This window comes from Bos mutus, chromosome 18 (genome assembly GCF_027580195.1).
Source record: "Bos mutus isolate GX-2022 chromosome 18, NWIPB_WYAK_1.1, whole genome shotgun sequence".
NCBI lineage: Eukaryota > Metazoa > Chordata > Mammalia > Artiodactyla > Bovidae > Bos > Bos mutus.
The window spans coordinates 37,346,632-37,361,849 of record NC_091634.1 but is presented as its reverse complement, the minus strand read 5'-3'; the positions used below and the strand labels follow the sequence as shown (position 1 = coordinate 37,361,849).

The 15,218-nt window shown below is 48.4% G+C and overlaps 1 protein-coding gene across 1 annotated transcript in view; it reads right to left on the bottom strand.

Annotated features, from left to right (window-relative positions):
- The window catches only part of PLLP (plasmolipin), a 30,066-nt gene extending 15,645 nt beyond the window's left edge, over nucleotides 1-14,421 (bottom strand). Inside the window, exon 1 of the mRNA XM_005899881.2 lies at nucleotides 14,168-14,421. Coding sequence (XP_005899943.2) covers nucleotides 14,168-14,302 — 135 coding nt within the window. The 5' untranslated portion in view covers nucleotides 14,303-14,421. The remainder of the gene's footprint in view (nucleotides 1-14,167) is intronic.
- Between the last annotated feature and the right edge of the window lie 797 nt (nucleotides 14,422-15,218).

Sequence of the window (15,218 nt, the reverse complement as noted above, 5' to 3'; positions counted from 1 at the left end):
TTCACTTCACTTTCACATCCATAGTGGGTAGTTTCATATAAAACCTTGATTACTTTCCATTGCTGAGCTTGCGGAATCACAGTATTTTCATCTAACACATACCATCCCCTTTGACTTATTAACCCCCTATTTTTAGCCCAATTTTTTCCTTTAGTATAGCAAGGTTGTGGCATTTCCTCTATCAAGCCTAGGACTTTCAAAACTGCCTGTGTTTTATTTGTTGGTATGTAAGCTAAGGTTTCCAATCCTTTGGGCTAAGACTGAGAAGGTTGCACCAGTATCTGTAAGAAATTCCACCAAGCCACATCAATGATCAGCCGAGGCTTGACATTAGTTATGTAGATGGTATCTTTAGGCAGAGCCATTTTTGGCCTTGGGTCCCATCAGTCTTCTGATTGCAAAACCATCAACGGTTGAGGGGCCTCTGCTGCCTGGTGTCTGGGGCGTTCCCTCTGCCAATGCCTGGCTACTTGCAAAGGACACATGGACCGCAGTGCTTCCTCCAGTGCCCCTTTTGTCCACAGAGGCTACACTGGCCTTGTAGGTGTACCATGGGCCTCGTGGTCCACCAGGACCAGATTGTCCAAGAGAGGGCAGCCTCCTAGTTGGTGGTCTTTGAGCAGACAAAGCCATTGCAATCATTTGGGTCTCTTGCATGTTTCTCTGGGTGCATTCAGTCTTTTCAACCATATCCCCATTATTGAAAACCAAATAAGCCAATTGGAACAAATCATTCATTAGAGTCTGAGGACCAGCAGTTGCTTTCTGAACTTTGTGTCTGATGTCTGGGGCAGACTGGGCTATGAAATGCATGCATCCTGTCCCTCAGAAGAGGAGGGATATACTCCTTAAAGCTTAGGTATCCTTCCTAAAAGCGTCCACTAATCTCCTTTGGAAGACTGCAGGTTTTTCATCCTATCCCTGTTGGACCTTTTTCACCTTTTCATAATTAACAGGTTTTACTGTAAGTTTCTTCATACTCTCTATTAAACAGTTAATCATATGGTCCATCTATCTATTATCAATAGAATTCAGCTGGTAATTCCATTGCAGATTTGCCTCAGGGAAGCATCATTCCCCACCCAGTGCACTGCATGGCCCTGTTGGCTTGGGCTGCCAGTTGGCCTGTATGGGCTCTGGCTGCCAGTATTATATCCTGCTTTTCCTTGGGGGTGCAGCAAGGGGATAGTAAAATCTAAGTCCCCCCAGGTGAGATCAAAAGATCTTACTAATGGGGTAAATTCTTTTGTAAAGAGTTCAGGATCCTCAGAAAAACTTCCCAACTTGTCCTCTGCCACACTTAGATCAGACATTGAGAAAGGTACATAGACACATATTGTTCCTCAATTTCCATCAGGAACTTCTCTTAGAGGCAAAACTGTAGGGGCATTCGTTGGTAACTTATATCATTGACAGTGCTAGCTGAAAAGGTCAGTTTTCATTCCAATCCCAAAGAAAGTCAATGCCAAAGAATGTTTAAACTACCGCACAATGGCACTCATCTCACATACTAGCAAAGTAATGCTCAAAATTCTCCAAGTGAGATTCAACAGTACGTGAACTGAGAACTTCCAGATGTTAAAGCTGGATTTAGAAAAGGCAGAGGAACCAGAGATCAAATTGCCAACATCTGTTGGATCATAGAAAAAGCAAGTGAATTCCAGAAAAACATCTACTTCTGCTTTATTGACTACGCCAAAGCCTTTGACTGTGTGGATCACAACAAACAAAAAACTGTTGAAAATTCTTCAAGAGATGGGATTACCAGACCACCTTACCTGCCTCCTGAGAAATCTGTATCCAGGCCAAGAAGCAACAGTTAGAACCAGACATAGAACAATGGGCTGGTTACAAATTGGAAAAGGAGTATGTCAAGGATGTATATTGTCACCCTGCTTATTTAACTTAAATACAGAGTCCATTATGCAAAATGCTGGAATGGATGAAGCACAAGCTGGAATCAAGATTGCCAGGAGAAATATCAATAACCTCAGATATGCAGATGATACCACCCTTATGGCAGAAAGCAAAGAGGAACTGAGGAGCCTTTTGATGAAAGTGAAAGAGGAGAGTGAAAAATCTGACCTGAAACTCAACATTCAAAAAAACGAAGATCATGGCATCTGGTCCCATCACTTCATGGCAAATAGATGGGGAAACAATGGAAACAGTGAGAGACTATTTTATTGGGCTCCAAAATCACTGCAGATGGTGATTGCAGCCACGAAACTAAAAGACTCTTGCTCCTTGGAAGAAAAGCTATGACAAACCTATAAAAAAATATCTATGACAGTCATATAAAAAAGCAGAGACATTACTTTGCCAACAAAGGTCTACTCAAAGCTATGATTTTTCCAGTAGTCATGTATGGATGTGAGAATTGGACCATAAAGAAGGCTGAGCACCAAAGAATTGTTGCTTTTGAACTGTGGTATTGGAGTAGACTCTTGAGAGTTCCTTGGACTGCAAGGAGATCCAACCAGTCTATCCTAAAGGAGATCAGTCCTGAATATTCATTGGAAGGACTGATGCTGAAGGTGAAACTCCAATACTTCGGACACCTGATGTGAATAACTGACTCCCTGGAAAAGACCCTGATGCTGGGAAAGATTGAAGGCAGGAGAAGCAGGGTTAGACAGAGGATGAGATGGTTGGATGGCATCACTGACTCAATGGACCTGAGTTTGAGTAGGCTCCAGGAATTGGTGATGGACATGGAAGTCTGGTGTGCTGCAGTCCAAGGGGTTGCAAAGAGTCAGACATGACTGAGCTACTGAACTGAACTTGGGTAACTCAGGGTACAAACAAGTTCCTGAATATGGGTGGGGCCTCTTTTCAGCCTTAGCTGTGTCTTCCCCTGAGGTAATGGTTCCTCCCAGTAGGCAAGGAGTAGCTCTGGCTCCTCCTTGCAGAGGATTTAACCTTTGGATGGCTCCATACGGTAGATCAGTTAAAATGTCTTCTGTCTCCTTACTATAATTATCCCTTTGAACTACATGCACCTTAAATTCCTTTTGGGTCTCACTGTATAAATACAGTGAGAAGGCAATGGCAACCCACTCCAGTACTCTTGCCTGGAAAATCCCATGGACAGAGGAGGCTGGTAGGCTGAAGTTCATGGGCTTGCGAAGAGTTGGACACGACTGAGCGACTTCAATTTCACTTTCACTTTTCACTTTCATGCACTGGAGAAGGAAATGGAAACCCACTCCAGCATTCATGCCTGGAGAATCCCAAGGACGGCGGAGCCTGGTGGGCTGCCGACTATGGGGTCGCACAGAGTCAGACATGACTGAAGCGACTTAGCAGCAGCAGTATAAATACAAGGCCATGAAAATTTGAACATATGGAAGCTCACTCCATTTAAATTTCCTTCTACAATATAAATCTAGCTGCACTATAGTATCATAACTCAGAGATCCATTTAATGGCCGCTTTTCTTAGTTTCTGGCTCAGACAGTAAAGTGTCTGCCTACAATGTGGGAGAGCTGGGTTCAGTCCCTGGGTCAGGAAGATCTCCTGGAGAAGGAAATGGCACCCCACTCCTGTACTCTTGCCTGGAAAATCCCATGGACGGAGGAGCCTTTTAGGCGACAGTCCACGGGGTCGCAAAGAGTCGGACACGACTGAGCGACTTCACTTTCACTTTTTTCACTTTTCTTGGCTTCCTAGCTCATGTCATGGCCAAACATGATTATATAGCCTAACAAGTTTCTTTGTTTTTAATCCCAGTAGTCTGAATCTTTCCCAATCCTGGACGATAAGACCCAGGAGGGTATTGGTTGGGACTGATGCCGCCTGACCCGTTACAGATCCAAATTGAGATAATGTCTCTAACTCCCATCCTATCCAAAATTTTACCCTTAAGTTAAAATCCACCACACAATTTGATCAAGATTTACACTTAGAATTTTAGATCCCATCCCTTCCAAGATAGTTTCCCAAATGGTTGTAGTGCCCAAAAGTCGTTGCAAAGAAATGGCACAAAGATGTCCTCAACGGTGTTGAGGATGAGCTGGAATTGGTCTAGTTATAAGTTGGGAATAAAGGGTCAGCACATGTAAGGGTTATAGGGAGGAAGTGAAGTGAAGTGAAGTCGCTCAGTCGTGTCTGACTCTTTGTGACCCCATGGACTGTAGCCTACTATGGCCCTCTGTCCATCGGATTTTCCAGGCAAGAGTACTGGAGTGGGTTGTCATTTCCTTCTCCAGGGATCGAATCCAAGTCTCCTGCAGTGGCTGGCAGATTCTTTACCACTGCACCACCTGGTTAGATGATAGCCCTGGGGTAAAGTGGGGAGAGGTTGGGGTATACACAGCAAATAGAATAGAGTGGGCATGGGGGCAGTCAACTCTAACCAAAGGGCACAGAGATTGCTCATGGTGCTCTTTCCCATTCTATTTTATTCTGGACTGTTGATAATATATTATCTATTAAAGAAATTAAGAAAGGAAAGGATTAAAAAAGAAAGATACATGTAGTTCTCTGTGCAATGATACAGGACATCCCTAGGTGTATTGCCAGGAGGGAAAGACTGGAAGGGCACAGGTGGGGCGGAGCTACCTGTATTTTGTGTAAATAACCCACTGACTCACCCTGGAATGTCACACTCAAAATGCCTCCAGCAAGGGCCAGGGATGGGGGTGTGGGCAGTGACCCAACCAGGATGAGAGATTATATATTCATTGATAACCCTTTGTATTCATTAATAGCCCTCTGGACTGCTGAAATGTTTTTGCTATATGTCTGTATATATTTTTAAAAGAATAAAAGCATTAAAAAAAAAAACTGGCCCATCAACATTTACACAGTGCTACATATAAAATGGATAACCAACAAGAACCTACTGTACAGCACTGTTATGCTATATAATGTTATGTGGCAGCCTGGATGGGAGGGGACTTTGGGGGAGAATGGATACATGTATACGTTTGGCTGGGTCCCTTCCCTGTTCACCTGAAACTATCACAACATTGCTAATTGGCTATACCCCAAACAAAATTAAAAGTTTTTAAAAAACAAAGAATAAAAAAAGTGAAGTGAAAGTCACTCAGTTGTGTCTGACGCTTGCAACTCCATACAGTCCATGGAATTCTCTAGGCCAGAATACTGGAGTGAGTAGCCTTTCCCTTCTCCAGGGGATCTTCCCAACCCAGGGATCGAACCCAGGTCTCCCACATTGCAGGCAGAGTCTTTACCAGCTAAGTCACAAGGGAAGCCCAAAATAAAAAACAAAACAAAACAAAAACCAGGCCCATCCATAGACAAACGGCTAAATGAACTCGGGTCCAACCAGCGACATTCTGGAATAGCCTGAACGGTTAAGAAGGAGGGAGACAGCTCGAAGAGATGCAGGTGCAGCGGTTATAAGACAAGTAACTGAACAAAGGATACAGAATTAAGCCATCAGTGTTTTTTCAAATGCATGGGAAAAAGAAATAGAAACACCCCAGTACAGCAGTTCCTTTGGGGAGACAGGCAGGGGATCCAAGGATAATTTTAGTCTTATCTGTAATAGGTTTTTGCTTTTTAAGGAGAACGTGTCCATATATTGGTTATATAACTACAAATTGACTCCAAACATTTGAGAATCCCCCAACCACAAGTGGGGCATGTAGGCGGAGCTAACAATACAGGCACTGCTGTGCTCCCTACAGTGGAGCATGAAGGTGGGGAGCGTGCAGCATCAGGAATGCTGCCCTAGGGAGATGGAACCCACAAAATTCAATGCTAAGGAAAACCCTGTGAGTCCCCAACACTGAGATCCCAATATGGCCAACCTCTGCTCGCACCTCTCAGACCTCAACAACATTGTCTCACCAGGCTAAAGAGCTGACTTTCAGGTCCTGTCCTGCCTCCAACCTGGAGAGGAGCTGCCATGCCTTGTGGGGCTGGAGAGAGACCCAGGTTACCAAGAGGAAGGACTTTCTCACACTCCCAGGCGTGCAAGGATGCAGCAGGCATCCTTTAGAGAGACTGAGCTCCCTGTCCCTGGGAGCCTACAAGCTCTTGCTGAGGAGACACCTGGGGACCTTTGGGAGCAAGCGTAAGAGCCCTAGATTTCTATGACCCTGTGAATCCTAATAATTTCCCTTCATTCTCACACACACTGTGCTAAGCCCTCTGCAGGCATCAGCTTCCACCTTCCCCAAAATCTCACCATCACCATTTCACAGACAAGGAAACTGAGGCTTAGGGATATTAGGGAACTTGTCCAAGATCACAGAGCCAGGATTTGAAACCAAACTTCTCTGCTTCCACCAATCCTCTCACTACCGCCCATGGATCACTGTCATCAAGTGGCAAGTGAAGCTTCCAATGTGTTTGTTCAACTGCTAACTGGGAATTGTGTGTGTGTTCAGTCACTCAGTCATCATGTCCCATTCTTCGTGACCCTATGAACTGGAGCCCACCAGGCCCTTCTGTCCATGGGATTCTCTGGGCAAGAATATTGGAGAGGATTGCCATTTCCTCCTCCAGGGGTCTTTTCCGACCCAGGGATCGAACCCACGTCTCCTGCATCTCTGCATTGCAGGTGGATTCTTTACCGCTGAGCCACTGGGGAAGCCCCAAGGATAGGATAGAAGCTTCTAAACACAAATGGCCCTACTGTCACAGACCATTCATAGGGCTTCTCTGTCCCAAGCCTTCTGACTGCCCTTGTACTAGTTCCTCAACCTCTCTAAGTCTGTTCCTTCATCAGTAAACCCACGTGGGGCTTCCCAGGTGGCACCAGTGATAAAGACCCTGACTGCCAATGCGGGAGACATAAAAGACATGGGTTTGATTGCTGGGTCGGGAAGATCGCAGGAGGCAATCGTAACCCGCTCCAGTATTCTTGCCTGGAGAATGCCATAGACAGAGGAGCCTGGCGGGCTACAGTTCATAGGGTTACAAAAAGTTAGACACAGCTGAAGCAATTTAGCATACATGCATGCAAACCCAGGAGATCACCTTTCTCCCCGGGGCTGGGGGAAGATTAAAAAAAAAAAAAGAAGAAGAAAAAATGTGCACTTCACTTTATACTTATTCTATATAAGTCTCTGGGATCAGCCAAGTTAACCACAGCTTCCACAAAGTTCCTCCACCCACTAGCCACACAAAGATCTGCAGCATCAAAGCTTCCAGGTTTTTAAGACCAAGAGTTATCTCTAGACCAGGCATGCCTGCTTCCTTTTTTATTTTTCTTCCTTTTTAGATGCTATCTGTATAAATTCATGCTTCCCTTTTTTACCTAGGCTGCTAGGAAACTCAACAAAGAATCAACAGCCTTAAATTTGTGACGGAGTCTAGATTCTTCTCAGCTCTCTTTAAGTCAGCCCCTACCCCATCTCCACACACACACACTACCAACTTTAAAAAATATATTACTTTAACTCTTCTGTCATATGTGACTTAATATCATATCCCATTTCATATTATTTCTGAAGCTAGATGGGGTGGGGGAAGTGACAATCAGTGACCACTGAGGTTGGTTCTTCAGGACACATTTAATACTAAACAAAGAACACATCTCCTTCTCAAGAAGCTGGGGTCTTCCTACCCAGCCCCTCTTCCTCCTCCCACATCTGGAACCCTTCACCAGATCTTGGGAAACACAGATGTCTGATACCTTCCCATGTACTGCCTCCTCCAGGCAGCCCACCTGATCCCTCCATAGGAAGCTCATCCTTTGAGCACCTCCCTCAGAGACCAAGAGCTCCAGAGAGCAGGCACTGGACCTGGGGTCTCCATTGCTCCCACAACAGCACCACACCCAGTGTCCAGCTGGGGAGGAGCCCAGCTGAGTGTGATAACTAAGTGCAGATCAGAAAAGTCAGGCCACTGGGGCCTTTGATCCCAGCTCTAACACTCTATGAGCTCTTGGGCCAAGAACTGACCCCTGAGCCTCAGTTTCCTCACCTGTAAAGTGGAGGAATATACAAGAAAATGAAGCTCTTAGCAAAGAGCCTGGAGCCTAGCTGGCATCTGAGTGGTGGGAGCCACACTGGCTGCCCAGCAGACGTGGTGCCTGTTGAGTGGAGCCCCGTTTGTCTCAGACCCCATGGAACTGTCCACTGTCAGAGAAACAGTTCAGGAAGCAGCTTCTCCCACAAGCCAATTGGTGAAGTCACGAAAAGGTGCAGGTCTTCAGCACTCCAATAGGAGACTCTCATCCTCCCACTCTGGGCTCCAAAAACACTGCAGGGAGGGCAAAGGACGGCCATCCCACTCACAGCCAGTCCCTGGAGTCTAAGTGCCAAGCTCCCCCACAGCTCTCTGGGCCAGTCCTACATTCCATCGACACCTCTGTCTACATCTGTGTGTGATGGGAGCCAAATGCTGCTCAGGACTGGGCTGCTAAGCCCACTGCTGCTGCTGCTAAGTCGCTTCAGTCGTGTCCGACTCTGTGCGACCCCATAGACGGCAGCCCACCAGGCCCCGCCGTCCCTGGGATTCTCCAGGCAAGAACACTGGAGTGGGTTGCCATTTCCTCCTCCAATGCATGAAAGTGAAGAGTGAAAGTGAAGTCGCTCAGTCGTGTCCGACTCTTAGTGACCCCATGGACTGCAGCCTACCAGGCTCCTCCGTCCATGGGATTTTCCAGGCAAGAGTACTGGAGTGGGGTGCCAAGCCCACAGGGACCCCCAAATCAAGAGACACAAGCCTCCTCTAGCAGAAGCTACTTCAGTTCTTGCAGACACAGCAGGCCCCTCCTCCGCTGCTGCTGCTGCTAAGTTGCATCAGTTGTGTCCGACTCTGTGCGACCCCATAGACGGCAGCCCACCAGGCTCTCCCGTCCCTGGGATTCTCCAGGCAAGAACACTGGAGTGGGTTGCCATTTCCTTCTCCAATGCATGAAAGTGAAGAGTGAAAGTGAAGTTGCTCAGTCGTGTCTGACTCTTAGCGACCCCATGGACTCCAGCCCACCAGACAGGACCTGAGCATCACCCCCTTTTGCATTTGAACAATGAGACTTGGAATAAGGGGAACTAGGCCCTTCCTCTAGTTCCCCTTATTCCAAGTCTCATTGTTCAAATGCAAAAGGGGCTGATGCTCAGGTCCTGTCTACCAAGAGTGAACCCTGGGGGACCCACCCTATGGCCTCCTCATCCTCAGCCCAGCTTAGAGCCCCCTGCGGTTCCAACCCCCCTAAGAATGCAAACAGAAAACCATCATCACTTATCTCCCTCAGCTTCTGGCCACCCAGAAACAAGTGCTTCAACTCCGGTGTAGCAGAGCAAAATTTACCATCCAAAAACTCATCTTTCTGGCATATCAACTTTAAGCTGGTTATTTGCTAAGAAAAGCAGGCAAGGGAAAAGCTGAAAACCAAGGCTCCTTACTCTTTTGTAAGAAATACTTACATTTGTAAGGATGTCTCCCTCACAGTAGCAGGGAAAGGAGGTTGACCAAATCTCTAGAAACACATCTATGGAAAAAGCAACGACTTAAATCCGCACAACCTTACCCTTGTTTCTTGTGCTTTTCCCGGTCACATCCCATTACTGACCTCACATCCTCAACATCCTCTTTTTCTTTAGCTGAAGATGGGATTTAAGGGGAGGGCTTTGGCCATTTTTTTAGCTTCTCAGTTTTCCTGGGTCTCTCCCATGTGTACATAGCATTAAACCTTGTTTGATTTTTCTCATGTTCATCTCTTTCATGTCAGTTTAACTCTTAGACCAGCCAGAAGAACTCGATGGGTAGAGGACAACTTCTTCCCCTCCACCAGTTAAATCAACCTGCTGGCTACTCTCCCCACGTGTGTATGTGTGTTCAATCACTCAGTCATGTCCGACCATTTGTGACCCTATGGACTGTAGCCCACAGAGCTCCTCTGTCCATGGGATCTGCCGGGCAAGGATACAGAACTGGGTTGCCATTCCCTTCTCCAGGAGATCTTCCTGACCCAGGGATTGAACCCGGGTCTCCAGCATTGCAGGCAGATTCTTTACCATCTGAGTCACCAGGGAAGCCTGCTCCCCACTTCTCTTCAGCTTCCCCAGCCCTAAGCCTTGGCCTGCATGGTCACCTGCCCTTTTAGAAGGCGACCTTTCCCTACTTCTGCCTCAGATATAAGTGAAGTGAAGTGAAAGTCGCTCAGTGGTGTCCAACTCTTTGCGAACCCATGGACTATACAGGCCAGAATACTGGAGTGGGTAGCCTTTCCCTTCTCCAGGGGATCTTTCCAACCCAGGGATCAAACCCAGCAGGTTCTTTACCAGCTAAGCTGCAAGGGAAGCCCAAAGGGCAATGTCAAAAGCCACCTTTCTTCCACAAGCCTTCCTGAACTCAGAACTGATTCTCCCTCTCCTCTGCGCTTCCACACCCTTGGGTCGGGGACTTCCTTCGTGCTTGGCAACTGCTCCCTTCACAAGCAGCCAGAAGCCTAGCACTCAGCATTGCTCCAGACAGGCCCTTCCTACCAGCAGATTTAAATTTGGGGGAACCTCTGCCCCTTCTCCTCCCTTCCCAGAGAATCTGCCAGACAACTCAGAGGAGTTTAAAATGCAGATTTCTGGGCTGTAGTGACTGAGATTCCAATTCTACACTTTTTCCTGGGGTGGGGACAAACACCTACAAGCCCCTCCAAGAAACCCTGAGGGTGAGGTTGGGGACAGGGCTCACAGGAAGAGATCTGAGGAATTCTGAAAGAGATAGCAATAAGGAGTTCATGATCTCAGCCACAGTCAGCTCCCAATCTTGTGGTCTTGTTTTTGCTGACAGTATAGGGCTTCTCCATCTTCAGGAAAACCACTAGACCATTCAGGTATGACCTAAATCAAAGTGGAAGTGACAAATAGATTCAAGGGAATAGGTCTGACAGAGTGCCTGAAGAACTATGGATGGAGGTTCGTGACATTGTACAGGAGGCAGTGATCAAGACCAACTCCAAGAAAAAGAAATGCAAAAAGGCAAAATGGTTGTCTGACGAGGGCTTCCAAATAGCTGAGAAAAGAAGAGAAGCTAAAGGCAAAGGAGAAAAGGAAAGCTATACCCATCTGAATGCAGAGTTCCAAAGAATACCAAGGACAGATAAGAAAGCCTTCCTCAGTGATCAATGAAAAGAAATAGAGGAAGACAATAGAATGGGAAAGACTAGAGATCTCAACAAGAAAATTAGAGCTACCAAGGGAAATTTTCATGCAAAGATGGGCACAATAAAAGACAGAAATGGTATGGACCTAACAGAAGCAGAAGATATTAAGAAGAGGTGGCAAGAATACACAGAAGAACTATACAAAAAAGATCTTCATGACCCAGATAACCATGTTGGTGTGATCACTCACCTAGAGCCAAACATCCTGGAGTCCAAAGTTAAGTGGGACTTAGGAAGCATCACTACAAAAAAGACTAGTGGAGGTAACAGAATTCCAGCTGAGAGATTTCAAATCCTAAAAGATGATGTTAAAGTGCTGTACTCAGTATGCCAGCAAATTTGGAAAACTCAGCAGTGGCCATAGTACTGGAAAAGGTCAGTTTGCACTCCAATCCCAAAGAAAGGCAATGCCAAAGAATGTTCAAACTACAGATCAATTGCACTCATCTCACACACTTGCACAGTAATGCTGAAAATTCTCCAAGCGAGGTTTCAACAGTATGTGAACCAAGAACTTCCAGATATTCAAGCTGGATTTAGAAAAGGCAGAGATCAAATTGCCAACATCCTCTGGATCATAGAAAACGCAAAAGAATTCCAGAAAAACATCTACTTCTGCTTTACTGACAACGCCAAAGCCTTTGCGTGGATCACAACAAACTGGAAAATTCTTCAAGAGATGGGAATACCAGACCACCTAGCCTGCCTCTTGAGAAATCCGTATCTCGGTCAAGAAGCAACAGTTAGAACCGGACATGGGACAGCAGACTGGTTCCAAATTGGGAAAGGAGTACGTCAAGGCTGTATATTGTCATCCTGCTCATTTAACGTCTATGCAGAGTACATCATGCTAAATGCCAGCTGAATGAAGCACAAGCTGGAATCAAGATTGCTGGGAGAAATATCAAGAACCTCAGATATGCAGATGACACCACCCTTATGGCAGAAAGCAAAGAAGAACTAAAGAGCCTCTTGATGAAAGTGAAAGAGGAGAGTGAAAAATTTGGCTTAAAATATTCACATTAAAGAAAAAAAAAACTCAACATTTTATAAAACAAAGATCATGGCATCTGGTCCCATCACTTCATGGCAAATAGATGGGGAAACAGTGGAAACAATGACAGACTTTATTTTTGGGGGCTCCAAAATCACTGCAGATGGTGACTGCAGCCATGCAACTAAAAGACTCTTGCTCCTTAGAAGAAAAGCAATGACCAACCTAGACAGCTTATTAAAAAGCAGAGACATTATTTTGCTGACAAAGGTCCATCTAGTCAACAGTATGGTTTTTCCTATAGTCATGTATGGATGTGAGAGTTGGACCATAAAGAAATCTGAGCGCCCAAGAATTGATGCTTTTGAATTGTGGTGTTGGAGAAGTCTCTTGAGAGTCCCTTGGACTGCAAGGAGATCAAACCAGTCAATCCTAAAGGAAATCAGTCCTGAATATTTATTGGAAAGACTGATGCTGAAGCTGAAACTCCAATACTTTGGCCACCTGATGCGAACGACTGACTCATTTGAAAAGACCTTGATGCTGGGAGATATTGAAGGAAGGAGGAGAAGGGGATGACAGAGGATGAGATGGTTGGATGACATCCAACCATCCAACTAGATAGACGTGAGTTTGAGCTGGCTCAGGGAGTTGATGATGGACAGGGAAGCCTGGGTGCTTCAGTCCATGGGGTCGCAAAGAGTTGGACACGACAGAGTGACTGAACTGAACTGAAAGAGATAGCACTGGTCCAGGAGGAAGTGTGATCACCTGGGTAAAGAGGGAAGCTTGATCTGGGCCCCTGCCTTCTGTGCTGACCCCTGGCATTCTTGCTAGGACCGAGCAGTGGGACAGCAGAAGGTGCCCTAACGGAAGATGGATCTTGACCCGCCTCCATCTTCTCGCTGCTGCTGCTGCTACTAAGTCACTACAGTCGTGTCCGACTCTGTGCGACCCCATAGACAGAAGCCCACCAGGCTCCCCCCGTCCTTGGGATTCTCCAGGCAAGAAAACTGGAGTGGGTTGCCATTTCCTTCTCCAATGCAGGAAGAGAAAAGAGAAAGGGAAGTCGCTCAGTCGTGTCCGACCCTAGCGACCCCATGGACTGCAGCCTACCAGGCTCTTCCGTCCATGGGATTTTCCAGGCAAGAGTACTGGAGTGGGGTGCCATTGCCTTCTCCGATCTTCCCGCTAGTCCCCTGAAAACGCAACAAGCCCCTCCCACAGGGCAGCCACCCAGCTCCCAGACTGGCACCAGAGGGTACTGCGGGGCGGGGCGGGGGTGGGCGGGAAGCTAACACCTCCAAGCCTGAAACTGCTGCCGAAAGGGGTGTGCCCATCGATCCGCCTCGGCAGGGGTCTACAGAGGGTATTGGATACAGGATTCCTGCCTCTGCCTTCCCACCAAACCCTCCCCCAACGCTGGGCGTGGTATCTTGGCCCTCAGGGGCCAAACCGGCCGGAAAGCGGCAGGTTACTCAGTGAAAGCTAGATGGGTCGGACTCCCTCACAGGGGCCCGTAGGGCCCGCTGAAGGGTCTGTGTTGCCCCCGGATGTGCCCGCTCGATTAGACGAAGAGTGTTCTGGGGTGCAGCCACCGGGAGCAGCTCGGAGCTCGGCAGAGGATCAGCTGAGATCAGACTTTGCCTCAGGCTGGCGGTGCTGGAGGGCTAAGGGCATAGTCCTGGCAAAGGGAGAGCCAGAGTCCGGGAGAAACAGTCGCGCGCAGTGATTGTGGCGTTTGTGAGCGCTTCTGTGGATGACCTCTTGGTGACCAGCGGGGACGGAATGATGGGGCGCTGGTGATGGGCACTCTGACATTGGTACATCTTGCGTGTGCTCTAAGAGACGGCAACTAGGGCGTCTCGCGGTGAGAGGGTACCAAGGAGATCCTGGGAGCGTCCGTCCTACAAGCGCCCCCCGAGGAAGGCAAGGCGCACTGGGGCGTGTGTGAGCCTAGGTTGGGGGTGTGCGGGGAGCAAAGAAAAAAGGCAGCTCCGGAGTCCCCGACCCCTCCAGGCCCGGCCGGGACCCCCCTACACCACCACCCTAACCCGGTCCCGGGGCCCAGGCCCCGCGAGCGCGCTCACCAACTGCAGGAGCATGAGCGCACCGAGGCTGGAGCGCACGAACCCCAAGTCCGGGCTCAGCGTCGACACCACGGCGCCGCCTCCCTGCGCCGGGCTGCTGGTCCTCGTGTTCACTTTGGACGGGAACTCTGCCATGGCGCCTCCGCTCGCCTCCCGAGGTTGCTCCGGCCGTCGTCGCCGCCCCTCCCGCGGCAGGTGCCGGCTTCTGCGCGGCTCCTCCCCGGGGGGCTCCCGCTGGCGCTGCGGCTCCCCGAGCTACGCGCGGCGTCTGGGCGGGGAGCCGCGAGCCGCCAGGTGCTACAGGAATCCCGGCCCGGCCCTCGTCACGAGACCCGCCCCGTTAACCCTTCGCTCACCGCCGGCCAGTCCAGCTCCGACCCGCACACGAAGTCGCCAATTCTTTACAGACGCGGAAAGTGAGGCCGCGGTCAATGAGATGGCTCCACCAGAACCAGCCTGGACATCCGCACCTGTCTCTCCCCGGAAAGCCGGCTGCTGGCAATTTCCCCCACATTCGGGGCGGCTTTGATCGCTCTGCGGCCTCCTCGCCGTTGGCTTCCGAGCCTCAGGATAAACTGGCGGAGGCTTGCAAAGCTACCCACATCCCTCCTGGATGTCTCTTTAGCGCTGTGTGCTCTTGGGCGAGCTCCTGCACTTCTCTGAAGTCTCCCCGTAAAGCAGGATCGTCATCGCTGTGTCGAGACTCCCGAAGAGTCCCAGATGACCGAGCATCCATGAGGGGAGGGTCTGGATGAAATGTGGGAGTGCGTGGAAGGAGATGCTTTTATGACTCAATTGATGTGGTCTTCTCTTCTGAACTGATGGAGCGGTAACTTAGAAGATCGTTGAGCCTCAGTATCCTCGTCTGTAATACAGGGAGAGGAATGAATCTCACTTCACAGAGCCTCCGGCAGAATGAATGACATATTGCACGGAAAGTTTTTTGCCATTAGGTGTGGGGCGGGGAGGTTGTCAGAAAGCGGGAGATGATGTTGAAGTTACAGTTTCTTTGCTCCACTTGCGCCCTGAAACTCACTTGCGCGCGCGCAAA